The 26,968-nt window shown below is 38.8% G+C and overlaps 1 protein-coding gene across 3 annotated transcripts in view; it reads right to left on the bottom strand.

The window, feature by feature from the left end:
• The window catches only part of LOC123877168 (transcription factor EB-like), a 109,519-nt gene that overhangs the window by 1,406 nt on the left and 81,145 nt on the right, over nucleotides 1-26,968 (bottom strand). For 2 of the 3 annotated variants that reach the window (XM_045923671.1, XM_045923672.1), the window contains exons 2-11: nucleotides 19,935-20,265; nucleotides 5,967-6,069; nucleotides 5,416-5,523; nucleotides 4,452-4,553; nucleotides 3,546-3,677; nucleotides 3,030-3,201; nucleotides 2,024-2,265; nucleotides 1,304-1,438; nucleotides 692-806; nucleotides 25-149 (exon numbers count right to left, since the gene is read on the bottom strand). In XM_045923671.1, the coding sequence (XP_045779627.1) occupies nucleotides 25-149; nucleotides 692-806; nucleotides 1,304-1,438; nucleotides 2,024-2,265; nucleotides 3,030-3,201; nucleotides 3,546-3,677; nucleotides 4,452-4,553; nucleotides 5,416-5,523; nucleotides 5,967-6,069; nucleotides 19,935-19,990 (1,290 nt within the window). In that variant the 5' untranslated portion in view covers nucleotides 19,991-20,265. The remainder of the gene's footprint in view (nucleotides 1-24; nucleotides 150-691; nucleotides 807-1,303; nucleotides 1,439-2,023; nucleotides 2,266-3,029; nucleotides 3,202-3,545; nucleotides 3,678-4,451; nucleotides 4,554-5,415; nucleotides 5,524-5,966; nucleotides 6,070-19,934; nucleotides 20,266-26,968) is intronic. The other variant, XM_045923670.1, reaches the window with a different exon arrangement.

Below are 26,968 nucleotides of genomic sequence, written 5' to 3'. Positions count from 1 at the left end.
TGTGTTACGTAAATGTGGACTTACCTTAATGTCTTTGTGGGTGAAGAGATGGTCGGTGACGGGTTCGAGGCAGAGGTCGGGCTCCAAGCAGCCCAAGGACAGGCCCTCTTCCCGGCTGAGTGGCGAACACGAACCTAGTTTTAGACCATCTGTAAGAAAAAAGCTGCTATTGTGATATCATGTTTATAGTAATGCGGAAGTGTGTGTGTTTGTCTGTCTGCTAGCTTTTTACAACCGAACAACGAAGTTTTACCGATTTTGATGGGCAGAGTTAGCTCACATCCCTATTTAAAATCCCGGAAAATCAAAGAGTTCTTTCGGGATTTCTAAATACCTAAATCCACGCGGACGAAGTCGCGGGTACCAGCTAGTATTTAATAAAAACCGGTCAAGTGCGAGTCGGACTCGCACACAAACGGTTCCGTACCATAGTACAAAAAAAAACAATTTTCAATTTTTGTAAACGGTTTTTGTATTTTTCCCTTTACTTGTGCTATAAAACCTACCTACCTACCTGCCAGTTTTCATAAGTCTAGACAGGTCATCAGGAAGTACCTTAAAAGCTAGAATGAATAGGCATCTTCTTGGCAAGCGCACTCCAAGTTCCAACTTAGATATCATCGCTAGACATCGTCAAGAACAAGCCTATCACTATCACATATGACGTAATATTCTTCTCATTTAGACTAACCAAGTGCATCCAAAGCCTGTAGCGCCTCACCGGACGGCGTGTCCCTCAATAAGTCTGGCGGGGGATCCCCCAGCTCCATCAGTGATGCGGGCTCCGATTTCGGCAGCACCACCTCCTGGAATAAAGGGAGAAACTACCTTAAGAAACTGCTGAACATACCATGTTTCCAGCCTCAACATACCTTCGAGGCAAGAATGAATCCTGAACAGACAGTTTTTTTGAAGAGAAGCTTATGAAACTGACGCTTGAAATCGAGATATAAAAGTATAGAAAACTATCTTTTTGTCTAAGGTCGTGTGATGGTTATTATACAAGTGTAAATTAAAAATTTATAACACCCCCTACAAGTGAAGGTTACAGTAACTAGAAAAGAGCTGATAACTTTCAAACGGCTGAACCGATTTTCTTGGATTATAGCTAAGAACACTCTCGATCAAGCCATCTTTCAAAAAAAAAAACTAAATTAAAATGGTTTCATTAGTTTAGGAGCTACGATGCCACAGACAGATACACAGATACATAGATACACACGTCAAACTTATAACACCTCTCTTTTTGGGTCGGGGGTTAAAAATAAATATTAAAAAGGAGTAAATATAAATAAACATTTACCGGTAGAGATTTGGGGGGTTCAGAGAAGTTCTCTGACGGGGTTGTTTCCACCCCCGAGTCGGAGTGGTGCGACGGTGACGACCAGCCATCTGAAGACACGGGTAGACCGTGCAATCGCGCTAGCCTTTCTAATTCCTGGAAACAAAAATTAGCATTGTAGAGTCAGATTTTTTTAAATTTAAGCGTAGCTCCTCAAAAGACTTTGGGATTGGGATATAAATCAGGTCTCGGGTGTCTGGTGGTATAGGCGGAAAAGAAAAGTCTTTTCTAATAGTCAAGAAATATGTAAGACAATAGTGCGGACAAATTGTGCACAAAAACACGAAGATTTTTCTAGATCTTCAGTTCGTAACTTGGTTTAGCATTAATTTCGAAACATGCAGGAAAAGCCAGCCACCAAGCAAGCCACACGAACCACCACCACGCAACACCTCACAAATCCCAACACCACTCGACGCACGTTTCGCCCCGACACCGGAGCATCCTCAGGAGATGTAAACCTTACAATGCCTAATTGCAAAACTTTGCAGTTGGTGGCTGGCTTTTCCTGCATGTTTCTCAGTGGGAGGGCGGGCGGTGCATGTCGCATGCTGCATGTTGCACCATACGGATTTCTTTGGTTTGGTGGATAATAGCAAAATAAGCTTTTGGTTCCTTGTATATCATGGACTTCCGCAAAATAACGCCTGCTTCTATACTATTGGATTGTTTTGTACTGACCTGTATCCTTAAGGTTAGTTTCCTATTGTGTAGTTCTATCTGCTTCCTCCTCTGCTCGCTGTGCTTGAGTCTGTTGACCTCGTCCCTGAGGCACTTGATATAGTCCACGCTACTCTTGAGGATGGTGCCCTTGTTCGGCCGCACGTCCCTTATGACGTCATAGAAAGGGTCGTTGGTCTTGGGCAGGAGGGTACCGAGTTCTTTTATTCGATCGTTGATGTTGAATCTGCGTCGACGTTCAACTGGAAATAAAAAGTGGCTGTGACATACGGACGGACAGACAGACAGACATGACGAATCTATAACGGTTCCGTTTTTTGCCATTTGGCTACGGAACCCTAAAAAGCGATGAAATTAATTCTATAAAATCTATGTAGTCTTGAAGTAATTCGCCTGCAATAAAGTTCTTTAGGGATTGATTTTTGGAAGAATACGTCGTACATGCAGCAAAGATCTCAGTTATCATAGTCTGATAGCCAAAGGTATGATCGCTTCAATGCTTTTTTTTATTACAAAATGGTTTGCGCTTGATGACAATTATGCCCTATGGAAAACCCTGTTGACATCCACTGTTGGACATAGGCCTGCCCTTAAGAGCGCCAACACACCCGTTCTTCAGCCTTCCTCATCCAGCCACTTCCCGCCAGCCGCTTTATATCGTCGGTCTATCGTATTGAAGGGCATCCCACACTACGCTTGCTTAAACGCGGTCTCCACTTAAGGACTTTCCAGCTCCAATGGCCATCGCCTCTACGACTGGCAAGGCCTGCCCACTGCCACTTCAGCTTGCTAATAGTTTGGGCTATGTCAAGGACCTTGGTTCTCCTGCGGATCTCCTCATTAGAATTATGAAGGACGAAACGATAAAAAAAAAATGAATAAAAGGGCAAGATTCTTCCTCTTATAGGTTAATTCAAAGCGCATATTTATGGGCCTTGCAGTAGAGGTCCGTTAAATTCCCCAAGGTATTAAAGTAGGTACATCTGATCACTGAAGAGATACTCACTCATATTGTGGTTGTCTTTCTTCTGCCGATCCTTGGCTAGAGCATGCATGTCCGCATCAGTCAGCAAGCCGCAGTCCCCAGCCACGGAGCTGGCGGCGGACGCGGGCTCGGAGGACGACAGGGGGCCCGCCCCGCTATCCAGGGAGAGGATGTCTTCTAGGAACTCATCCGCCTAGAAAGAGGATAGCTTGAAATTATTTGCAGAAATTACAAAGTAGGAGACTTCGTCTGTGTTGGCGTTTGCTGGCGCCCGTGCTGTGCCTTTTTGGAGTGTTTTTTTTTTGTTAAAGAGTGGCTGGTTTTTGTGTTAGTTGTTGTTTTTGGTGGTGGAACATATTGGGAAGCGCTCTAAAGGGGCGCCACGCGTATGTCGGCGGGCGCCGGCGCAGTCGGAATCCATACTTGCATAGTTTCACTAACTTGAAAATAACTATAAACTTGACATTGGCTAATCTTTGTAAAGCCAGACGAGAGAGAAAAAAAAAACTTTAACACTAGAAGTTCAATATGGCTTACTTCAGAGTTAGCTCCCGCAGAACAGAGTCCAGGGCTGAGGAGACTGGAGGAGGACGCTCTGTCGGGGGAGGGCGCTCGGTTGCCGAGCTCTGGCGCGCTTTGGACCGGCGCGCCTCGTATTGAGCCCGCTACCTGCAAAGATAAGGACTTTCGCTTAGGCCATTACATGATCAACCCATTGCCAGCTTACTATAACTGAGCAAGGCTCTTTTCTCAGAGTGAGAAGGATTTAGGCCATAGTCTGCCACTCTGGCCCAATGCGGATTGGCAGACTTCACACACCTTTGAGTATATGGAGAACTCTCAGGCATGCAGGTTTCCTCACGATGTTTCCTTCACCGTTAAAGCAAGTGATATTTAATTGCTTAAAACGCACATAATAATTTACCTATATATATATATATATATATATATATATATATATATATATAGGCACTAGGCAGATTATAATAGTGCTCTGTTCTTAACTAGAAAATGTTTCCTTGCTTTTAGGGTTCCGTACCTCAAAAGAAAAAACGGAACCCTTATAGGATCACTTTGTTGTCTGTCTGTCAAGAAACCTATAGGGTACTTCCCGTTACCTAGAATCATGAAATTCGGCAGGTTGGTAGGTCTTATAGCCCAAGTACAGGAATGAATCTGAAAACCCCGAATTTGTGGTTAACATCATTGAAAAAAAAATTAAAATGTGTTTTAATTTTCAAAGTAAGAAAACTATACCAAGTGGGGTATCATATGAAAGAGCTTTACTTGTACATCCATAAACAGATTTTTATTTATTTTTATGTACTTATAATAGTTTTTGATTTATCGTGCAAAATGTTGGAAAAAATACCCGAGCACGGAACCCTCAGTGCGCGAGTCTGACTCGCACTTGGCCGGTTTTTTCGAAAGAAGGACACTCACCTGCGGCTGCGGTGTAAACGACTCGCTGAGGTACTGGCGCACCTGGCTCTTCTGCTTCTGGATCACGTGATACCGGGTGGGATTCTCCAGAACTGTTCGCACCTGCAAACATTTGTCGATGTTACATTAAGCACTATTTTTTCCACAACGGATCAGCCTGGCTGTCCAGCGTGGCAATGCAGCCAGTATTCTTGGCCCCATTCCACGCGAGCATGATTTGTATTGTAATTAGATGAGGCTAGCTTGTAATATTTTCAATATAAAAAAAGCTATAAAATGTGGTGTTTGCGGAGAATGCAGTTTGCTAGGCTAAGGAAACAACCGCAAAGGAAAATATTATTTGAATGGGATATGATCACTTAAACTGAATTAAAACTACGGAATTTGTGCCTGTTTTAGTAAAAACAGCCCATACCATGTTCAAAATACAGAAACAATACATATAAGTACTATTGTATTATTATAGGTCTATGATAAGTTCATATTAGGTACATTCATAGAAGCCTTTGGCTTCAAATTATGATGGTACATTATATCCTACTAGGTACCGAATTTGGTAACAGACAGATGATGTTCATGCCTCGAATGTCGAATTAAGTTGATAGCCGCTGCGGCCGGCAGATTTTCTGAAGAGTGTATGAAGCTTATGTAGGAGCTACTTCTGAAAGTTTTTTTAATTCATGGACTAGCCCTTGGCTGCAAACAGACCGCTAACAAGTGATGATGATTTTTAAGCCAATTTAGGTGTTTAAATACAATCTAGATCAGATTAGTATCAGCGTATCAGCAAGCGCAGAGTGGGACGACCTCCAACTTGCTGGACAGACGACCTCAAGAAGATAGCGGGAAGTGGGTGGATGAGGAAGGCGGAGGTCGTGTGTGGTGGCGCGCTCTTGGGAAGGCCTATGTCAAGCAGTGGACGCAAACAGGCTTATTGATTGATTGATTGATAGGTGTTAGTTACCTGTAATACTTGTGGCGGTAGTTCGACGTGCGGCGTGATCCGCGGCACGTCCGTGGGACTCGACTTATTCTTGTCTTCATTGTCTTTGGATTGGCCTGCCTGCTGTGCCTGGAAACAGAAACATTACTTGAAGGTCCTTCTGGTGTCTATTCCTCGACCCACTCGTCTCTAAGTTCCTTTCTTCTTGCGTTGCTCGTTGATTATTCTAGATTCAGCAATGGAGGAATGATTTTCATTGCTGAATTTCTGGATAACTAGATCCTAAGAACTGGATTTAAAGTGTTGATGAAGTCAATCAAGTCAGTCTATCTAGTAAGTGAGAAGAATCTGTTTTGTACCGAAATACCTGATAGACCTTATAGGTATTGATAGATCCAAGCGAAAACCTTTTTTGAGGGTTCCTTATCCAATGGGTGCCAATGGAACCTTATCACTAGGCCTTCGCTGTCCGCCTGTCTGTTTATCTGTCAGCGTGCGGTATCTCATGAGCCGTAATAGTTAGAGAGTTGAAATTTTCACAGAGTATGTATTGTCGTCAATTCTGGGCTTACCTGTAAAGATTCTCTGCGCAATTGCTCCTGCGCATGTTCTCGCATCAACTGCTGCTTGAGCTGCGTGCGCGACGTGGGCGTTAACGTCTTGAACGTGGGCGGGCTAGAACAAACAGAAAGCACTGTTATACAATTGTTGCATAGCAGGCGTTACTTTACGGAAATCCTTGATACTCAAGGAAGAACACGCTGAATTCGCTGAAACAGATAAATCTTTCCGATGCAACAAAGTGTGTAGCATCTGCGCACTCTTTTTTTTTGTTTACGGGGCGAAAATCTTCTAAAGATACCTGACGTTCTGGAAAAGACATGGGGTTATGTAGGATTTCTGCCTACTAAAATCTCCTCGGTGGCCACCCTCACCCTACCCGGTTACTCTTGAGTCCTTAGGATTCCTGGATAACGTAAATGTCAGGGCCTCTACGATCGATCGTCTTGCGCTTGAGACTCCACGCGCGATCTCTGCGCAGTATTTAGACATTCCAAAGTAATAACACTTCGTATGTTAATTTGGCTTTATTTTCGGCAAAAAAGAAAACATTTAACAGATTTGGCAATAACGGCTCATCGTAATTCTGCGTGTGCAGGGGTAAACAATGTATTTTGTTATAAAAACTATTTGTATGCAGATCACGCTTGACCAGGAGTGCCGGAGACATGCTGGAGTGTTGTTTATTGATCACTTGGTTGATCATAAAAAAGAATGATAGGTTACTAGCTTATGCCCGCGACTTCGCCCGAGTGTATTTAGGTTTTTCAAAATCCCGTCGGAACTCTTTGATTTTCCGGGATAAAAAGTAGCCTATGTGCTAATCCAGGATATTATCTATCTCCATTCCGAATTTCAGCCAAATCCGTCCAGTGGTTTTTGCGTGAAGGAGTAACAAACATACACATAAACTATCGCCTTTGTAATATTATATTAGTGTGAAGTTAATGCCGATTACATAATGGGTACTTTTATTTTTAGGATTCCGTAATTCCAAACGCCGATTTGATTTTTCCCTTTGCCGTTTTTGAAAAAAAAAACTTGTATTCCAAGCAAAATTCATTCACCAGGCCTCCCTCGGGGTGAGATGCGGTTAGAGAGAAAGAGTGACATGAGACATGCACAGATAACGTTAAGTAATTTTATTTTCTTCATCTGTGGAAACAGAGAGGGGTCTCTCCGTCACTCGCTCCATACAAACGTAGTTCCAATTTCATTTGAATATTAAGCAACCAAAGTCCATGAAATTTTGCAGACTTATTTTAGAAACTAATATCTATGCCTGTGGTTTTCCAGATTTCTGTTAAAATATTCGGTTTCAAAGTTACGCGGTCTTAAAAATTCACATACAAATCTTTGAGCCCCTGTAATTTTAAAACTACATATTTTTAGAAAAATCTAAAACACCACAGGCACAGATATTAGTTTCTAGAATATGTCTGCAAAATTTCATGGACTTTGGTTGCTTAATATTCAAATGAAATTGGAACTACGATTGCATGGAGTAGGTGACGGAGAGAGCCCTGTTAAGCTCTACCCACCAACGAGTTGTCGCTTCTATGAACGGGGCTCACTACGCTACCGCGGATTGGCTCATATAGAATCGCTTTTAAAAATATAGGCTAGACAGTCAGTATGATCTAGCAGCTAGATGTGTTCATTATGCAATGAGAGCGTGCGGCGTCCGGTGCGCGCACGCAGTTGTGTTGGTTTAATTGGCGGTCAAGGCAGCTCTGTGCTCTGACGCACGCCTGTCCACACTCCATACCCGACCGAATGAAGGAGATCACTTGCGTTATAATATTATACCTACTAGCTGATGCCCGCGACTTCATTCATGTGGATTTAGGCTTTTAAGACCCTGTGTTTGGGGACTGTTTGATTTTCTAGAATTAAAAGTAGCCTATGTCGTTCTATAGTCTATACCCATGCAAAAAATTGGTTGTCTGTAAAGTCGGTTTACTGACGATAGTTGACAACAAAGGCCGATTGTGCTTCTGTGTCGCTCGTTCCGCGCTCTCGTTTGCACTTCAAGCCTTACATGGAACGCCTCAGAGCGAGGTAACGCCGCATGAGTCATGTTTTTTCGTGCGTGCAGCCGGCTCTATCGAATTATAAGACGTTGTCACGTCAAAAATGCCAGGTATTTAACTATACCCATGCAAAAAATCACGTCGATACATTGCTTCGTTGCGACCTGATTGAAGGACAAACCAATAAACCAACGAACACACTTTCGCATTTATAATATGGGTAGTGATAGTGCGCGCAAAACAAGTAATCCAATCGGAATATGTAGCGAACGCCTCCGCATTTCTTCTCCACATATTATCTAGACTCTAGAATATAAAACGATGAAACAATATGTACCACGATATAATATGGCCATACATACTTATATGTACCTACTGCGTACAGTGTTTTTTTTTTGACGTAACAACGTCTTATAAATCGATAGAGCCGGCTGCACGTACGAAAAAACATGACTCATGCGGCGTTACCTCGCTCTGAGGCGTTCCATGTAAGGCTTGAAGTGCAAGCGAGAGCGCGGAACGAGCGACAAAGAAGCACAATCGGCCTTTGTTGTCACGTTTAACTATCGTCAGTAAACCGACTTTACAGACAACCAATTTTTTTGCCGAATGCAATGCCGAAAGCCCCGTTATTGCGCTGAAAATACAAAGTGCGCGTTAAAAAAGCTTGAGGCTATTTTAACGGATGTTTAAAAAGCTCTCGTGCGAATGAGGCCTTAGGGGATTATGCAAAACTTCTCTGAAAGCAATAGATTGTAGGATGCCCCTTAACTATGTTGTCGACATCTATGGGCTTAATTAAACTGCCATAGCCTTTACAAGATAGCCTGCTTCAATCAATGCATCTTCACTTTCAAGGTACCTTAGGTTAGACCGCAGTCAAGAGTATCCTACTTATTCAAACTAATATTTACTAATATTATAAATGGAAAGTGTGTTTGTTGTCTGTTAGCTTTTCACGGCCTACTGTATTACTTTTTAGGGTTCCGTACCTCAAAAGGAAAAACGTAATCCTTATAGGATCACTTTGATGTCTGTCTGTCTGTCCGTCTGTCGTGTCTGTCAAGAAAACCTATAGGGTACTTCCCGTTGACCTAAAATCATAGATATGTATCTAAAATTATGAAATTCGGCAGGTAGGTCTTATAGCACAAGTGATGGAATAAATTCGAAAACCGTGAATTTGTGGTTACATCACAGATTTTTTTTAAAAATGTGTTTCAATTTTCAAACTAAGATAACTATACCGAGTGGGGTATCATATGAAAGGGTTTTACTTGTACATTCTAAAACAGATTTTTATTTATTTTTAATATAATAGTTTTTTATTTATCATGCAAAATGTCGGAAGAAATACCCGAGTAGGTACCTACGGAACCCTAGGTGCGCGAGTCTGACTCGCACTATAACTAAGGACCTAGATAGTTAAGTACCTAATTTACTCCGGAAAATCAAAGAATTTCCATGGCATTTTTAAAAACCTAAATTCACGACGAACTTGCAGGCATCATATCCTAGCCAATTAGCCATTGAATAAAAACTCTACCTAGCTTACCTAAATTCTATTCTAATTCGTTATTACTACAACATCTGCTCAATAAGTAGGTAATAATATTAGGTACTTATGTGTATCTCAGTGAATTTTTTTTTTTATTCACTATAAGTAAGCGCTTGACCACAATCACACCTGATGGAAAGTGATGATGTGGTCTAAGATGGGACGCGTTTACCTAGAAGGTGCCTATTTACTCTTGTTTTAAAGATACCCGGATTGTAATTGGTGATGCAGATTGTAAATAAAGAGAATCGTTGGTGGTACTCGTGGTAATTCGTTTTTTGGCGATCGAAACTTCTTTGGCTAAATGCCACTTCAATGGCTGAGGTCAAAAAGTTGCAATAATTTTCGCGTACGGATTAAAATTCAACACACTAACACCTTTCGCGATTTCGGTCCTGTTGACAATACGCGGTCGAAATACTGTAATGTGATGGCGAAATACTAAAGCCTGGATCACACATTACTTGTAATGCCCCTTGGAGCAGAAAAGTTCTAGAGTGGAGACTAGCAAGCGTAGTGTGAGGCGCCTCCAATGGCGACGACTCTGGTGTAGTGGTAAGCACTGTGGTCTTATTAGTGGGAGATCCCAGGTTCGATCCCCGCCAGGGATTTGATCTGGTTCTGATCTGGTCTTGTGAGAGGCTTCGGCCGTGGCTAGTTACCATCCTACCGGTAAAGCCGTACCGCCAAGCGATTTGGCGTTCCGGTTCGATGCCGTGTAGAAACCAAAGGAGTATGGGTTTAATGAAAACTGCTATACCCTTTCGAGGTTAGCCCACTTCCATCTTAGGGTGAGATCTATAGAGCGCGCTCTGCCTTTGCTTAGGCCTTAGACTTAAGACAGAGTTAAAACGAGACAGAGCTATATTGCTCACATAAATCTGTCTCGTTTTAACTCAATCTTAAGTCAGAGCAAAGTCAAAGTGCGCTTTATAGATTTCAGCCTTAGACTGCATCAATCACTTACCACCCGGTGAGGTTGCAGTCAAGGGCTAACTTGTATCTGAATAATGAAAAACACGATATCTGGCTTAATTTTAGTTGTATCAAAACAAATAATTGAATAATACGCGTATTACGTTTGTATGGAGAAGCGCGTAAGAAGATTACACGCGCTGAAGCTTTACACGATGTGTGTGTTCCAGCCTTAAATAGCAAAATAGTCCTCAAAAGGTGTCTTGAGGGCCATTCGAATTTAGGACCATGGGCCCATTAGATGACGATTTAAGCTATTGTTTTGAGTGATGGGTGGTGATGGATTATATATAGTAAGCCAGTCGGTGCTTGAGGTTTGTCGTATTAGGACACAATTGACTATTGATTCATGGTCATGGTAAAGTTTCTATAATTTGATGTTTGAATTACATGTAGAAGTGCCTATAGAAATTGTAATTAAGAGATGTGACAAATAAAAAATTCCTCGTTCTTAAAATTAGCTGTATCTCATAATAATTACGAATTTATCGAAATTTTTTCACACGGCATAAAAAATGGAGTGCTGTCCGAAACTTTGAATATAGATTTACGTAGATACGTAGATTTTTTTTTTCATCAAATCTGTCCACAATTCTGCGATTTGCAAAAGTAAAGTTTTTACAATCGACCTAGGAATGTATTTGGAGTTTAAAAAAAAGAATATTAATTATTTTAATCATGACTAACATTCCCCTTTCCCCTCCAACTAAGGGTAAAGCTTGTGCTATGAGTGGGTATGACAATAGTGCAACGGGTAGGGTTTGAACCGTCGCGTTCGGATTTCAGTCCGCTCCTGTAACCATTGATCTATTGAGGCTTAAATAACCACATCCTCTTATGTAGGTAGGTAAATTTACGCAGTTACGGACAAAATGTCAAACCTAAGTAAATAACATTATTAATATGATTATTATTAATAGACGCCAATTGCCTAAAGTGGCGGGTTGAGGTGACCAAGGCGAGTGTAATATTTGTGGTTTCCATCAGAGCATCTCTCGTGACAGCCGCGTTATCGTGCCGGCCGACAAGGACGCACAGACCAATCGACTCACAGAGGTGTTTGTTAAGGGTGCGCAGTGCGCTCGACCGAAATGGCTGGCGCACGTGGGTAATCTGTTTGCTATTTCACCTAACATTATGTGTGACGGAGATCCCCGGTTTAAAGCTGCGCCCGCGCCGGCTGGCCCTTCCTTCCACCGTGTGGAGTCGAATGTTTTGAGTGAGAGGCACGATGTTTTTCACCGAATTCAAGCGCGCGAAACGGGTTGTCATTTGGGAAGAATATTTAAGTTTAACCGATTTTGATGTTTGGTACAGAGTTAGCTTATATTCCGGGGCCTTCCCCGGGATGTAAGGTACCTATGTACCAAACGTCATCAAAATCGGTTAAGCCCAAACGACTGTTATATATCCTCACATAGGCTACTTTTCATACCGGAAAATCAAACAGTTCCCACGGGATTTAAAAAAACTTAAATCTACGTGAATGAAGTCGCGAGCATCAACTAGTCTATAATAATGCTTTAAGTAGGTAAGTTACGTTCTCTATGCCAATCTACTCTGTGCTAATAAACTGTAGAAGTCATTACTCATTATTTATTGTACAATTGTTTAAAGATTAGAATAGAAGAAACTAATTTATCTTGATTTGGTATTCAATGCAGTCTTGAACATGGGAAGCTGCGAGAACATTTCTGAATTCATCTTTTTCTAACAACAAAAAGGTTTGTCCTTATTATCTCTATACTATCTCTAACTTAGCTTAATATAAATCCATCTATACTACTTAATTTTATTTTATGTAGAGGTATAATTAGTTATTTTGGAAGTTTTTCGGGAATTCGGCAATATCGGGAACTAATGATCCGATTCTGTAAATTCTTTCACTTAGCTACATAATCTTGGCTATAAATAAAATTATATTATATGTATCACAGACGCAGTCGCAGGCAAATGCTAATTTAATATAAGAATGGTCTTAAATTAATGGTCTTAATGGGCTGAGTATTAAAACTGACGCCGGAAGGGCGTCCCATGACCCATCCCAGTCCCATCCCATACTAGCGAGAAAAAATACAGGATTTTTAAAAAATTTCTTCGCGTTTTTCTTGTGGTACCTTATCACTTACCTATCAGTAAATTCATCAATACTATCACCTGTCTTTGTTTTGGTTAGTGGTCGTATAATACCTTGCATAATGTCATATTTTAATTCAAGTAAACTTTACAAGTGCATTTGAATCGTCAAAATAATTTACCGCTAGTTCCGAATATCGTTTCAAATTCAAAATATTTTTATTAAATTAGACTTTTTCAAGTACTTTTGAATCGTCAAGGAGTTTACCAAGAGTTTCTACCGAGAAGAGCCAGCAAGAAACTCGGCGGTTGTTCTTTTAAAATGTTCAAAAGTTGAAACTCGCAGTAAGTGCCGCTGAAGTGCTAGTTAAGGCACCATGAAATCGATTGTCTCTGGCCGTAGTACACGAGTAGTGTACCAACGTCATTCCACGCTCCATTCACACCACAGTTTAACAACCATTCAGTTGGATAACAACATAGATCGTGAATGGTGGCATGTCTTTGCCGGCCACGTACCCTAGACCACTGAGTAGGTAAAGTATTCTGTTTATATACCAGACCGACAAAAGAGAATATTAAGTAATATTACTCTGCTGAAATGGAACCCAGGATCTCTCATTTATTAGACATTATTCTCATTTATTTTTTTAATATGAGACGGCAATGTCAAGGGTATCAAGTTGCAAGGCCGTATTTACAGATTTTTCTTCTATACATTTATTTTCACCGATTTACCGATTTTTTACATCTACGACGTATTGAAAGAGTAAAACAGTGCCTTTTTTACAAACAAAAAAGTTTTGAAGGTCTAAAAACGAAAATCTTCCATATTTTTCCATATTATAACCAAGAGATCGGTGGTACCATGGGATTTGGTAAGTGATTTATCCTACTGTACGATTGTCAAACTGTAATTAAGCCCGACCGCGACCTCCAGTCCATGTCAAAATGAACGTCCACGGTCATTCATCGCGTGATGATGGATGATCATCATAATTCTTGATAATTCGTATTATGCGCTACTCTTGTTCCGTTGCTATTTTTTTCCATGACCGTTGCGCGTGCGCAAGGTATATGATCTTATTGGACAATAAGTAATAATGCAGTCTTAGATGACCGTAGCTATTAACTCGTGCTAACACGCCTTTGTGGCAAATAGTTTGAAAAATGATAGAAAAATGAAACTCCCAAGGTGAGCTCGAACCGGAAAGACCTCTCTGTCGCAGTGGTAAGCGCTGTGGTCTTATTAGTGGGAGGTCCCAGGTTCGATTCCCGACAGGGGCTTGGAATTTTATAATTTATAAGTCTCTGGTCTGGTCTGGTGGGAGGCTTCGGCCGTGGCTAGTTACCAGCCTACCGGCAAAGCCTTCGTGCTCATCTACATTTTCAAAAATCCCCTGGAAATTCTTTGATTTTCCGGGATAAAAAGTAGAGGTGAGTGAATCTGCGAATCGGTACTTGGCCAGCGTGGTGGACTATGTGATTTTATATATTTACAAGCGGTTTACCACAATAACACCTGATGGAAAGTGATGACGTGGTCTAAGATGGACGCGTTAACCTAAAAGGTGCCTATTCACTCTTCTACTGAGCAGAAAAAGCAAAATTAACAAAGTAATGATCAAAAAACTTATCAAACGTAATCTCATGTTATTGTGTAATAGTAATTTAATACTATTGTATAATAATTATCTATTTTATATTATGATGATAATCTAATCACGATCTCAGAGAATAGTTAAATTAAATTATATGGATACCTGCAGTTGCGAACTAATAACATAAATTAAATAAATAAATTCAAATCGAAATGAAAAAAATGAACCTCTTCTAGGATTATTTTATGCATTTTTTTATCAAGAGCCTTTTTTACCCGATTACGGCCAAAAAGAATTTGCAAAGAGAAAAACAAAGAGTTCCCCTTTGATTTCCGGGATAAAAAGTAGCCATCCCCGGGATGTAAGCTAACTCTGTACCAAATGTCATTAAAATCGGTTAAACTGGTGAGCCGTGTAAAACTAGCAGACAGACAGACAGACAGACACACTTTCATTTATTGGCAATGCATTTATAATATTATAGTAGTTATGGATGATTACTGTCATCAAGGGCAAGCCTATCTTGCAAAAAAAGTATGATCATGACAAGTAGGTATTCGTGATAATGAAAAGCTCGGCCGACGTAAGTGGCAAGGCCAGCGGTTTATGAATGGACGCATTGTTACGTCATGGTGATCTCCGCATTATCTCGACGATTCGCAGCTTCCACTTATCACGGGAATTACCTACGTGGCTTCGTATTAACAGGGCTCTCTCCGTCACTCGTTTCATACAATCGTAGTTCCAATTTCATTTGAATATTAAGCAACCAAAGTCCATGAAATTTTGCAGACATATTCTAGAAACTAATATCTGTGTCTGTAGTGTTTTAGATTTTTTCTAAAAATATGTAGTTTTAAAATTACAGGGGCTCAAAGATTTGTATGAAATTTTCTAAGACCGCGTAACTTTGAAACCGAATATTTTAACAGAAATCTGGAAAACCACAGACATAGATATTAGTTACTAGAATATGTCTGCAAAATTTCATGGATTTTGGTTGCTTAATATTCAAAAGAAATTGGAACTACGATTGTATGAAACGAGTGACGGAGAGAGCCCTCGTCGTGGTCGTCCTCACAACCTTTGCACGTCTTCTTTTTCTCAACCGTTCAAGAGTTAACACATAATTATAAATTAGAAAGTGTGTCTGTCTGTCTGTTAGCTTTTCACGTCCCAACAGCTAAACCAATTTGGATGAAAGATACAGAGTTAGCTTACTAGGACACAGGCTACTTTTTATTCCGGAAAGTCAAAGAGTTCCCACGGGATTCTTAAACGCCCATCCGTTTAACCGATTTAAGGTGCCCATGCACTTGAACTGAACTACAGCGGAACTGCGCGCCGCGCGGCAGTGACGTACGCGCGTCGTGGCTGGAGAGAATATCGTGCGGGGCGCTGACGCGACGCGCAGTTCCGCTGCAGTTCAGTTCAAGTGCGTGGGCACCTTTATGTGTTTGGTACAGAGGTGGCTTACATCCGGGAATATGGAAACTTTTTATCTCAAAAAAAATCTAAATCCACACGGACGAAATCGCGGGCATCGTCTAGTTTTTTTGTAAATTACCAACTAATGCTGAAAACTTATTACATGTTATAACAACAGCTATAACACACACAACAGCTATAGACGCTATAACAACAAATAATAAAATTTTCAAAATGGCCGCTATGAAAGTTAAAAAATGTTATTCCTATGGTGGTACCGAACCCTTCGTGTGCGAGTGACTCGCACTTGGCCGGTTTTTGTAATTAAAACAAGCTCTTCATGTTGGTCCTACTACGTTTCGCGAGTAACCGGATGCAAGCGATTTTGCACCTATTATCTAACTACAATTAAGTCGATGTTCCGATAACATTTGCATATAATGACCGCACGTATTTACGTTTGTTCATTCATAAATAGGAATCTCATTGATGTTTAATTGGTCGTACCATTTCGTTGTTGTTTCATTATTACCACTTGTAATGTTATATGAGCGACTATTTTTGGGTTTTAGCTTCAGGTGGCTCCTCCGACATCAATAGTTTCCTCTTCAGTTCTATTTTGTTTTTCAGTTCAGTGCCACGAAACGAGCAAAGAGTAAATAATACCTAATATTGAAAACCGGCCAAGTGCGAGTCAGACTCGCGCACTGAGGGTTCCGTACTCGGGTATTTTTTCCAACATTTTGCACGATAAATCAAAAACTATTACCTATGCATAAAAATAAATAAAAACCTGTTTTAGAATGTACAAGTAAAGCCCTGTCATATGATACCCCATTTGGTATAGTTATCTTACTTTGAAAATTGAAACATATTTTAATTGATGATTTTTAAATAATGTGACCACAAATTCGCGGTTTTCAGATTTATTCCTGTACTTGTGCTATAAGACCTGCCTTTCATGATTCTAGGTCAACGGGAAGTACCCTATAGGTTTCTTGACAGTCAAGACGGACGGACGGACAGACAGACAGACAGACAACAAAGTGATCCTATAAGGGTTCTGTTTTTGCTTTTGAGATACGGAACCCGAAAACCGTATAATCCGTTAGAAACAGTACCTACCTCCCGTCCTCGTCCCCTACCTTGACTTCGCACGCCACTGGTAACCATGTAACATCGCATGGCTACTACAGCTGAATGGTAATGACCATCATCCAGCGATGACTGTTCTGTTTGACGCGGAAGCATAAGCTTCCTGTCATTATACTAATCACAATACGATCATATTATAGTTTCTTCTCTGCTTCGTTGGTCGAATGGCTAGCTTATTTTGCTAATTTTAGGGCTAATTTAAACATCAAAAGGAAAAAAGAAACCCTTATAGAATCCCTTTGTTGTCTGTCTGTCCGTCTGTCGTGTCTGTCAAGAAAACCTATAGGATACTTCCCTTTGATCTAGAATCATTAAAGGCAGATAGGTAGGTCTTATAGCAAAAGTAATGGAAAAAATTCAAAAACCGTGAATGTGTGGTTACATCACAAAAATAAAATTAAAATGTGTTCATAAACAAATAAATTAGTATTTTCAATTTTCAAAGTAAGATAACTATATCACGTAAGGTAACATAATATTATGAAGACTATCGTTAGTCGTTACATCAAAGTCAAAGTCATTTGCTCTAATTGTACACTTTTTGGTTGTCAAGGTATGATATAGTGGTGATATTAATTAATTACTTTAACTTACAAGTGTAAATTAAAAATTTATAACACCCCGACAGGTGAAGGTTACAGTAACTAGAAAAGAGCTGATAACTTTCAAACCGCTAAACCGATTTTCTTAGATTATAGCTAAGAACACTCTCGATCAAGCCACCTTTCAAACAAAAAAAAACTAAATTAAAATCGGTTCATTCATTTAGGCGCTAGGATGCCACAGACAGATACACAGATACACAGACACACAGATACACACGTCAAACTTATAACACCCCTCTTTTTGGGTCGGGGGTTAAAAAATAAAGCTACGAGGGTTCCAAACGCGCTCAATTCTGAGAAGAGCCCACAACAAACTCAGCCGGGTATTCTTATCATCATTTAATGTAAACGTTGCTTTAATTCAAAGTAATTTCAAATTGCATAAAATATAAATTACGTAAGCAGGATGCCATATCTTTACTAGACGGTATAATTTATTAAAATTACGAATAATATGTCTTAATTTAGATAATAAATAACTAGTTGAAAACAGCATTACTTACATCAAAATATTGTATCTAACTTATTTTAATTAGAGTAGTGACATTGGTTTTGTAATGTTAATTCAGAATAACAAAAAAAAATTATTTAAACTTTATTTGAGTATTACAATCACACTAATATTATAAAGGTGAAAGTTTGTATGTGTATGTGTGTGTGTGTGTGTGTGTGTATGTTTGTTACTCCTTCACGCAAAAACTACTGGACGGATTGGGCTGAAATTTAGAATGGAGATAGATTATACCCTGGATTAGCACATAGGCTACTTTTTATCCCGGAAAATCAAAGAGTTCCCACTGGGAATTTAAAAAACCTACATCCACGCGAACGAAGTTGCGGGCATCGGCTAGTATTTGATATGTGAATATTAATTTTACGGTTTCTTTTACTTGGTTTGATCAGCATGGATTTAGGTTTTTAAAATCACGTGGGAAACTTTGATTTTCCGGGGTAACAAGTAGCATATGTCCGTCTCTGGAATGCAACCTTAGCACATGAGTGTTTTATTTTATTTTATTATAGACTAGCCGATGCCCGCGACTTCGCCCGCGTGGATGTAGGTTTTTTAAAATTCCCGTGGGAACTCTTTGATTTTCCGGGATAAAAAGTAGCCTATGTGCTAATCCAGGGTGTAATCTATCTCCATTCTAAATTTCAGCCCAATCCATCCAGTAGTTTTTGCGTGAAGGAGTAACAAACATACACACACACACACACACACACAGACACACACACACATACAAACAAACTTTCTCCTTTATAATATTAGTGTGAACTAGCTGATGCCCGCGACTTCGCCCGCGTGGATCTAGGTTTTTAAAAATCCCGTGGGAACTCTTTGATTTTTTGGGATAAAAAGTAGCCTATGTGCTAATCCAGGATATTGTCTAACTCCATTTCAAAATTCAGACAAATCCGTTCAGTAGTTTTTGCGTGAAAGAGTAACAAACATACACACACACAGACATATACACACACATACATACACACAAACTTTCGCCTTTATAATATTAGTTTGACTAGCGCTTGGCTGCAATCAGACCTGCTAGTAAGTGATGATGCACCCTAAGATGGAGCACGCTTGCCTAGAAGTTGCCTATTCACTCCCTAGATATCCCTAGATCTTTACTCCGTAGTAGGTGGGCCATGGGTTAAAGATGATGGATTAGTTGGATGCGTAATAATCATCAAACATCAGCGATCCTAATTGCAGATGAATCATCGTCCCTACCGTAGCGTGCGCGCGTTGATCCGCCATGACACAAACCCATTGATGGGTTAATTGTACGAGTAATTAACTGCTCTGGGAAAGTATTAAGCCTACTGTAAATATTTTAAACATACTACTTAAGTTTAATTAAACTGATAATTCACTTACAGGCAGACAGATCCCAGTCAAAGGTTGTGTGGATCACGGCCGAATAGACCGACACGCTTCTAACTTAAATCTGCTTCCATCTAGACTGCACTGTCACTTACCACCAGGTGAAATCGCGGTCAAGGGCTAATTCATGGAAGAATAAAAAATTTGAATACTTACTTGAGTCACAATTTGAAGTTGTTTGATGTTATAAAACCAATAATTATTGTATCGAAAAATTCAATCAATTCTTACGTCTTTGTCGATGTAATATTGTAAATGTATTTTTATGCATTCCATTAGATTGTTTGTAAATAAAAAACGGAAAGTTGGCGACTGGCCCAATCATTTTATTCCATCAATGAGACGACAACATGACAATAATAAGATATTTAAGTAGTGAACTTTAAACAAACGTAGTTTAGATCTCATTTAAATACTAACCCAGCAAACTCTTGTAGATAATAATATGTTCTACGAACTACTATATCTCTGTCGGTTTTTTACAGATTTTCGTTGAAATATTTAGCTTCAAAGTTACACCACCTCAAGAAATAACACACCCGTAAAAACCCATGTAACTTTAAAACTAGTTATTTTTCCGGAAATCTGGCACAGACATAATATGCCTACAAAGTTACAATTATTGTTTGTTAGAAAAAGAAGGAAAAAGGGTTGTCTACTCACTCTTTCTTATTGTTGACTACAATGACTAGCTTCACCTTCCGAGGGCCCTTGGTCATTTTGCAGAGTGCCCTGCACTGCTCCGGGCCCTGGCTCAGGATGTTTAACAGTGGAATGTTGTTGTCTAACACTACAGCCTTAAGGCCACCGTCCGATGTCACCTCACGGACATTTTGCACTAGGTGTGTCCTTCTGTTCGTAAACACATCGTGATTAATGCACTTTTCTGTTTAAATTATCACTTTTCATTAATACCGTTTGGGTTTGCACTCACTTGTGAAGTTTGGGATCACTGGTGTCACTGCTTTTTGTTTGTTTTTGTTTATTTATTACACTATTGGAGATAAACAAGAGAAAAATAAGTCAAAGCGTCAGACATGTTTAAGTGCGAATTTTTTCAGTAAGGCCGGTCGTAAACGGCACGATTTGTGGCCGTAAAAGCCTGAAAGGTTGACCGTACGTCAACACGGTCGTTACTTGGCAAGTTTTATACGTAGGTAATTATAAAGCTATGGCAACTTTAAGATAAATATGCCTCTTTAGCACAAAAGCTTTAATTAAGTATAACATTGCTAAAAGAGCAATTGTCTAAATTGCCTCATATACGTAACCTAAGTTCTATTCACAACAATTGCGATTCTAGCAATACCTCAATTCACTTTTGTGCAGGCCGGTTAAAATATTTTATAATAATACTAATATATGTCATATAGCGATATTGTGACATATTTAGAATATGAGATACACACTCCTTAAGTCACTCTAGAGTCCCATAGAGTCTATCTATAAATATAAGAGGCTTAACTCGAGCTCAGCTAATCTACTTTCAAAGAATCCTATAGTAGTCCACACTAAACTCGCGAATATGCATAGTAACATACGGTCAATCAGTCGCAACGATTTCAAACCGACAAAACGTACCGTTTATGGCCAGCCTAATGAATTAATTTTCAGCCACTGATTTTATTATGACTCAACTAACTTTAATACTGTGTAAGTAAGGTTATAAATTAAAAGATTAGCCGTTAAAGATGATATCGTTAATAGTAATCGTATTTAGCGTAAAAATTGATAGTAAAACATAATAAAGGATTACCACTCTATGATTGATGTATTCGTGACGTTTCTTTTATCTTTAGTTAATTAATTAAAGATAGGCAAGTGGAATTAATAAATCATTAACGTTTAGCTATGGGAATGCTGTATTTAATTGATTTTAATTCTAATAAAGATGGAATCGCGTGGTTGTGCTCTAGGTATAATTGGTGTGTACATTGTACATAGCTAATTAAGAGTGTTCTCTTTTGTACTACGTAGTTGTGCGCGAGAGCATGCTATTTCACTCAACGTTTACGGACGGGACATACGCAAGAACGAGATACGAGATATTTTGGTTTTTCAAATCCCGTGGGAACTCTTTGATTTTCCGGGTTAAAAAGTATCCTATGTGCATGTGCTACTCCACGATATTATCTACCTCCATTCCCAGCCAAATCGTCTAGTAGTGTTTTCATGAAAGAGTAACAAACATACACACATACACAAAAACTTTCGCCTTTGTAATATTTAGTGTGATATGCTGTGATAGGACAAGATAGAATTAATTAAATTAAAATGATGTTAAATACCAGTTACCAGGGTTCACCTCAACATTAAACTATGATATCTTCATTATACTCATTACAACTATACTTATTTAAAAAAAAATGTTTGCGTAACAATAGAGTAACAAAAACGAAAAAATAACACTATTATATTATTATTACGAGTATATTATCAAAAGTTACATAAGAAACTTATGTAATTCAAGTTGACGTAGAGACAACGTTTATCAGAATGGCACATTTTCGCATATTTTTTTTCGAAATCTTGTCAAGATTCTCAACAGATGATGAATGATGATACATAGCGACACGTCCCTGATTGTGTGTGATAGCATAAAGCATAGTGATAGCCTATCAGATACTAGCGTACTAGTAGATGTAAGGCAGAGTTTGGCAAATATTTAATGTGGTAGCGTCAACAATGTAGGAATTTTTGGTATAAATAAACTTGGTACGGCGTAGTTAGACAGTTAAATGTTTATTAATTGGTTTAACTACGCAACAAATTGCTCCCGGGAATTGAACCCGGGACCTCCCACTCATCACAACGCCAGGAAGGTTATCTTTACTTATTTAAAAAGCCATTAAATATCACTATAGTTTTTAGGTTAAGTAAAACATAGTGAGGAAACCTGCAAACTGCAAGCCTGTCTCAAACGAAGTCTGACAGTCAACACTTGGCCAGCATGATGGACTATGACCTAAACCCTTCTGAGAGGAGTCCTGATGGACTAAGATGTACCTTAATGTTTAGAGTAACCAACAAAATCAGTTAAATTATAACTTTCATGTAAATAGAGTGAATTAGAGTGAGGAAACTCTTGGTTTGACCCTGAATCGACGCTCTGTCACGTTCTAGGCTAGGTGAAATGAAATGGAAATTTATTTATCTTTAAGTAGGTATATGAGTTTCATGGAGTCCTGGCCCCTAAACTAAGACAGCCCGTATTATAAGGATTAGTGCCTTCCCATACAATGGGTGACGTGAAATCAAAGAAAGTAGAAACCTTGCCTTTTCATAGCCTACCTAGCCTCCAATGTAGGTAACATTGTCGTTGGCCAGTATAGGTAAAGCCACGACGTTTTGTTGCAAGTTCCCTAACTGTCGTGAACTGTGATGTGATATTATGGGGATACACTCCATCGATTTTAGAAGAGCCACCCTCTTTAAAGCTAAACAAGTGTAAATTAAAAATTTATAACACCCCCGACAAGTGAAGGTTACAGTTACTAGAAAAGAGCTGACAACTTTCAAATTGCTGAACCGATTTTCTTAGATTATAGCTAAGAACACTCTCGATCAAGCCACCTTTCAAACAAAAAAACTAAATTAAAATCGGTTCATTAGTTTAGGAGCTACGATGCCACAGACAGATACACAGATACACACGTTAAACTTATAACACCCCTCTTTCTGGGTCGGGAGTTAATAATCTTTATCCAATCAAAGTGTGCCACTTACCATTTATTATTATTCTTACAATGACAAGTATAATATTAGTACGCAACTCGCTATATCTTAATCTATACAAAGATTACCCGAGTATTAAACAAGTACATTTCATCGATCATGGATGTATCTTAATCCCTAGTGTTTTGTTTTAGTATTCGTGACTAAGTCTTTCAAACGTTACACTAGTGGCAGATAGGACATAAGTCGTACTTAAAAAATGTAAAACACTACAAAAAACTAACTTTCACGTATTTTCACGTCTGAAAATGGCGCCATAGTAATTTTTTTGAATCTAGTCAGTGTCATTTGGGATGATGTAAGAATTCTAACGATACCTCATAAATTCAAATCTGTTTAGACATTTAAAAATTATGAAGGAATAAAGAAACTCACATGTACACGAACTCTGAAAATGTTACATTACTTTTTTTGAATTAGCTTCTTTTCGAACCAGTAAAGTTTAGTAAGTAACCTTTTAAATAAATGATTAATTGCTTTGAAGAGGTTTTTTCATAAGATTTAAAGATATGCATAGATAACGTTTTTCGTGCGTTGTGTAAAACATTTTATATGTGTAGGCTATATCGCAGAATTACTCTCGGTATGCAGTTTTACAGAAAAAACAACTGAAACTTAACAAGTTTGTAAATAAAACAAAGTGAGGCGTCGATCGTAGCCGCTCTACTTTTTGAGTATTATATCTCTTTGGTTTTAATTATTAAATCGCGATTGGGAGTTAGAAGAGCTTAAAGGAATTTATAATAATTTATGACGTCAGTGATTTATTGATAAATGGATTTGGCACAAATTTTAATTATTTTAAGAATTTCCTTACACTCGGTACAATAGCAAAAAAAATTTTTGGGATTCCCCCTTTTTTGGATGTAACATCCGTCAGGTCGATTTTTTAACCCCCGACCCAAAAAGAGGGGTGTTATAAGTTTGACGTGTGTATCTGTGTATCTGTGTGTCTGTGTATCTGTGTATCTGTGTATCTTGTATCTGTGTATCTGTGTATCTGTCTGTGGCATCGTAGCGCCTAAACGAATGAACCGATTTTAATTTAGTTTTTTTTGTTTGAAAGGTGGCTTGATCGAGAGTGTTCTTAGCTATCATCCAAAAAAATTGGTTCAGCTGTTTAAGAGTTATCAGCTCTTTTCTAGTTTTCTTGTAGAAAAGAAGGTTACATAACCGTTAGGTTCATAATATTATGTCAATTGACAAATGTCAAGCTGTCAAGATGGACGTTGCCTACATAATTATTTATTTGAAAATGATTTGTCGGGGGTGTTGAAAATTTTTAATTTACACTTGTATTATTTCGTATAAAATGTAGCCTATGTCACCCGGACCATAATAACGAATCGATTGACACCTCAGTCAACAAAATCGGCTCAGTAGTTAAGACATTTCGAACACACATAAATACAAACCTACATACATAGAGTGTTAAAATCATAACCCTTCCTTTTGGTTTTGCCGTAAAAATAAAAACTCAATACGGAAAAAATTTGTTTCTCTTATTTTCATTGCAACAAGTGTAAATTAAAAATTTATAACACCCCCGACAAGTGAAGGTTATATATAGTAAATAGAAAAGAGCTGATAACTTTCAAACGGCTGACCCGATTTTCATGAATTATAGCTAAGAACACTCTTGATCAAGCCACCTTTCAAACAAAAAAAAAACTAAATTAAAATCGGTTCATTAGTTTAGGAGCTACGATGCCACAGACAGATACACAGATACACACGTCAAACTTATAACACCCTTCTTTTTGGGTCGGGGGTTAATAAAAAATTTAGTCATGGACCCAATTAGATCTGTTTATCAGGAGATAAACTGTTTTCCTTGTAGCGGAGTAGGTAGCTGATAACTGACGTTATCACACAATGAGTAAGGAAATTTTGGTTTTGTAGGTAAAAGCACCAGGTTAAACTTGACAAATAAAAAATTATATTCTACTAGCTGACGCCCGCGACTTCGTCCGCGTGGATTTAGGTTTTTCGAAATCCCGTGGGAACTCTTTGATTTTCCGGGTTAAAAAGTAGCCTATGTGCTAATCCAGGATATTATCTATCTCCATTCTGAATTTCAGCCAAATCCGTCCAGTAGTTTTTGCGTGAAGGAGTAACAAACATACACACACACACACACACACACACACACACACACACACACACATACAAACTTTCGCTTTTATAATATTAGTGTGATCTATGTTCAGAGTTTGTGTACGTGAGCAAATCAGAAATGAGATCCGTAGGAGAATCAGAATAACCGACATTCCTCAGCGGGTTGCGAAGCTGAAGTGGCAATGAGAGAGGCCTATTTAGCTTTTAGCTCACAGACACAGCAATAGGATAATGGTGTTTTCTAGTTTTGAGTTTGATTTATATTCGAGTTTGATTTTATCTTTGTTGTTATTCTTGTTTTTTTTTTTTTTGTTTTTGTGTGTGATTCTGTATATGAGAGCTGAATAAACCTTTATTTATTTATTTATTTATTTATTTATGCAAAGCAGCCAACAAAAATAAAAATATTTTTCATGCAATTTTACTTTTACAAGTATTTTTGAATCGTCAAGTTAAGCGTTAAGTTACTACGTTACTTGTGCTAGGAGTTAGTAGCCACGACAATAGTGCCAACGGCTTGGGTTTGAACCGCTGCCCTTTCAGATTTCAGTTCGCTCGTGTAACCTTTGAGACATTGAGGATTATAATGATATCAAAGAAGTAAGGTTTTAATGAAAACTGCCGTTTCCCTTCCAGGTTAGCCCGCTGCCATCTTAGACTGCATCATCACTTACCACCAGGTGAAATTGCAGTCAATGGCTAATTTGTATTTGAATAAAAAAAACTGCAGCTACTTATTACAAATTATATGAACGTCGTCACTAAGCGCCGTCCTAGATAAGCTAATAAATAATCAATCATGTTACCGATTACTGTATCATTATATTAATACCTGCATGTCGGGCAGTGGGTGACATGCATGATGCACAACACGTGGGTACGACATGTGTTTTCCTTCAAATACAAACAAAAGTAACGGCTTTTTATTTTTGCCACATATTTTGCCACGTGTTTCAATTTTCAAAGTAAGATAACTATACCAAATAGGGTATCATATCAAAGAGCTTTTACATACCTGTATAGTGTATATTCTAAAACAGATTTTTATTTATTTTTATGCATAATAGTTTTTGATTTATCGTTTAAAATGTCGGGAAAAAATACTCGAGTACGGAACGCACTTGGCTCTTTCTTTATATGATTACTTGTTGCACAAACGATCTGATTGAGAGTCATACAAAAATACAAAACTCGACAGCATAAACTGTTTTGCCATTGTGTCTGTTAATATCAATGGAGGTTTCTACCAAAAAGTAGGAATAATTCGGTAATTATAAATAAGCAATTTTGCATTATGACCTTGACCCTAAAAGTAGTCCAAGCGGACAAAGTCGCGGACGCAACTCAAATATTAAATGAGATTGACCGCCAGCACTGAGCTGTTCAATAGATTTAATTGAATGTAAATTACACCATACGACACAATACACTTCAATAGATGAGAAAGTGAACAGGCTGGAACACGTGTTGAAGTGGATACAACTATTTTAATGTTTAAAATATCGTGAGTGGTTTCAATTATAAGTATGGAATATAGCGGCTTTACTCACGTATTGAGTCGATGTAAGCCCGACGGACGGACGGATGGACGGATGGACGGACAGACAGACAGACAACGAAGTGATCCTATAAGGGTTCCGTTTTTCCTTTTGAGGAACCCTAAAAAGGACCCCGGATGGGTTCGAAACTAGTCGGGCTTACGTCATCATAGATACAACCGGATTAGCTGATGCCCGAGACTTCGTCTGCGTGGATATAGGTTTGTAAAAGTCCCGCGGGAAATTTTTGATTTTCTGAGATAAAATGTAGCCTATGGCTCTCCATCAGGTCTTTAACTGTGTTCA

This window comes from Maniola jurtina, chromosome 23, assembly GCF_905333055.1.
Source record: "Maniola jurtina chromosome 23, ilManJurt1.1, whole genome shotgun sequence".
Taxonomy (NCBI): domain Eukaryota; kingdom Metazoa; phylum Arthropoda; class Insecta; order Lepidoptera; family Nymphalidae; genus Maniola; species Maniola jurtina.
This window is presented reverse-complemented; position numbering and strand designations above follow the sequence as displayed.